Source organism: Plasmodium reichenowi, chromosome 8 (genome assembly GCF_001601855.1).
Source record: "Plasmodium reichenowi strain SY57 chromosome 8, whole genome shotgun sequence".
In the NCBI taxonomy this organism is placed as follows: Eukaryota; Apicomplexa; class Aconoidasida; order Haemosporida; family Plasmodiidae; genus Plasmodium; species Plasmodium reichenowi.
In genome coordinates, this window is record NC_033653.1 from 581,759 (window position 1) to 582,696 (window position 938).

General features: G+C 21.3%; 1 protein-coding gene across 1 annotated transcript; it reads right to left on the bottom strand.

Annotated features, from left to right (window-relative positions):
* Positions 1-254: 254 nt before the first annotated feature.
* PRSY57_0815500 (vacuolar protein sorting-associated protein 2, putative) lies at positions 255-884 on the bottom strand (the record flags this gene model as incomplete). Its single annotated transcript, XM_012907094.2, has 1 exon — positions 255-884. One exon carries the CDS (start codon positions 882-884, stop codon positions 255-257), a length of 630 nt encoding a protein of 209 aa, XP_012762548.1.
* Between the last annotated feature and the right edge of the window lie 54 nt (positions 885-938).

Sequence of the window (938 nt, forward strand, 5' to 3'; positions counted from 1 at the left end):
TGTATAAAATAATAAAAACGTTGGAGTCATAAGAAAATCTTAATAAAGTTGTACATTATAATGTTTAATATAAATATGTGTATATATGTATATTATTGAAGAATTATAAAATTGGATGTTATTGGATGTTAAAAAAAAAAAAATTAAACTAAAACAAAATATTTAAAGGAACAAATATATTTAATATATATATATATATATATATATATATATTCATCACTTTTGTGTACTTATGGATAAATATTTAAAAGGTTTCACATTTTTTTCAAATTGTTTATTCTATCTTCAATTTTTGATATATTAACATTGTCAAGTTGTTGATTTTCTGTTTGTTTGATTGTAGGAATTTGTTCTAATTTTGAATTGAGTTGTATACCTAATTCATCTAGTACCTTGGAAACAATTTCGTCTTCTTCTTGAATCATATCTATATCATAATTCAGTGTATCAAATAAGTCGTCTATCATATCTTCTTTTATGGAGACTTCATTATTTTGTTTTTGAAATTCATATATGGAGTTATTAATATTTTTGACTTGAATATATTTATTTACCCTTTTAATTATATTGTTTATATCACATAAACTTTTATTTAATTGTTCTGAAGATTTAACACTTTGTAATTTTATTTTCATTGATAATAAATGAGATTTTATTTTATTATATTTTATAACGTTTTGTTTTATTTTTACTAAATCTTTTGCTAAGGTACGTACTAATGTTATATCATTCTTCTTTGCATGTATTTTTATGTTCTTTTCTATTTGTTTTTTTTCATTTTCCATTTTAAATATCTCTCTCTCTAATTCTCTGATCGACCGATTTAAATTTCGCTTCTCCTCCCTTAGGCATTCTTGCAGATCTTTGGAAAAATAAGTTCCCATAATAAACCAAACTAAACAATATATCAAAAATTACAAGGTCACAAAAAAAAATAT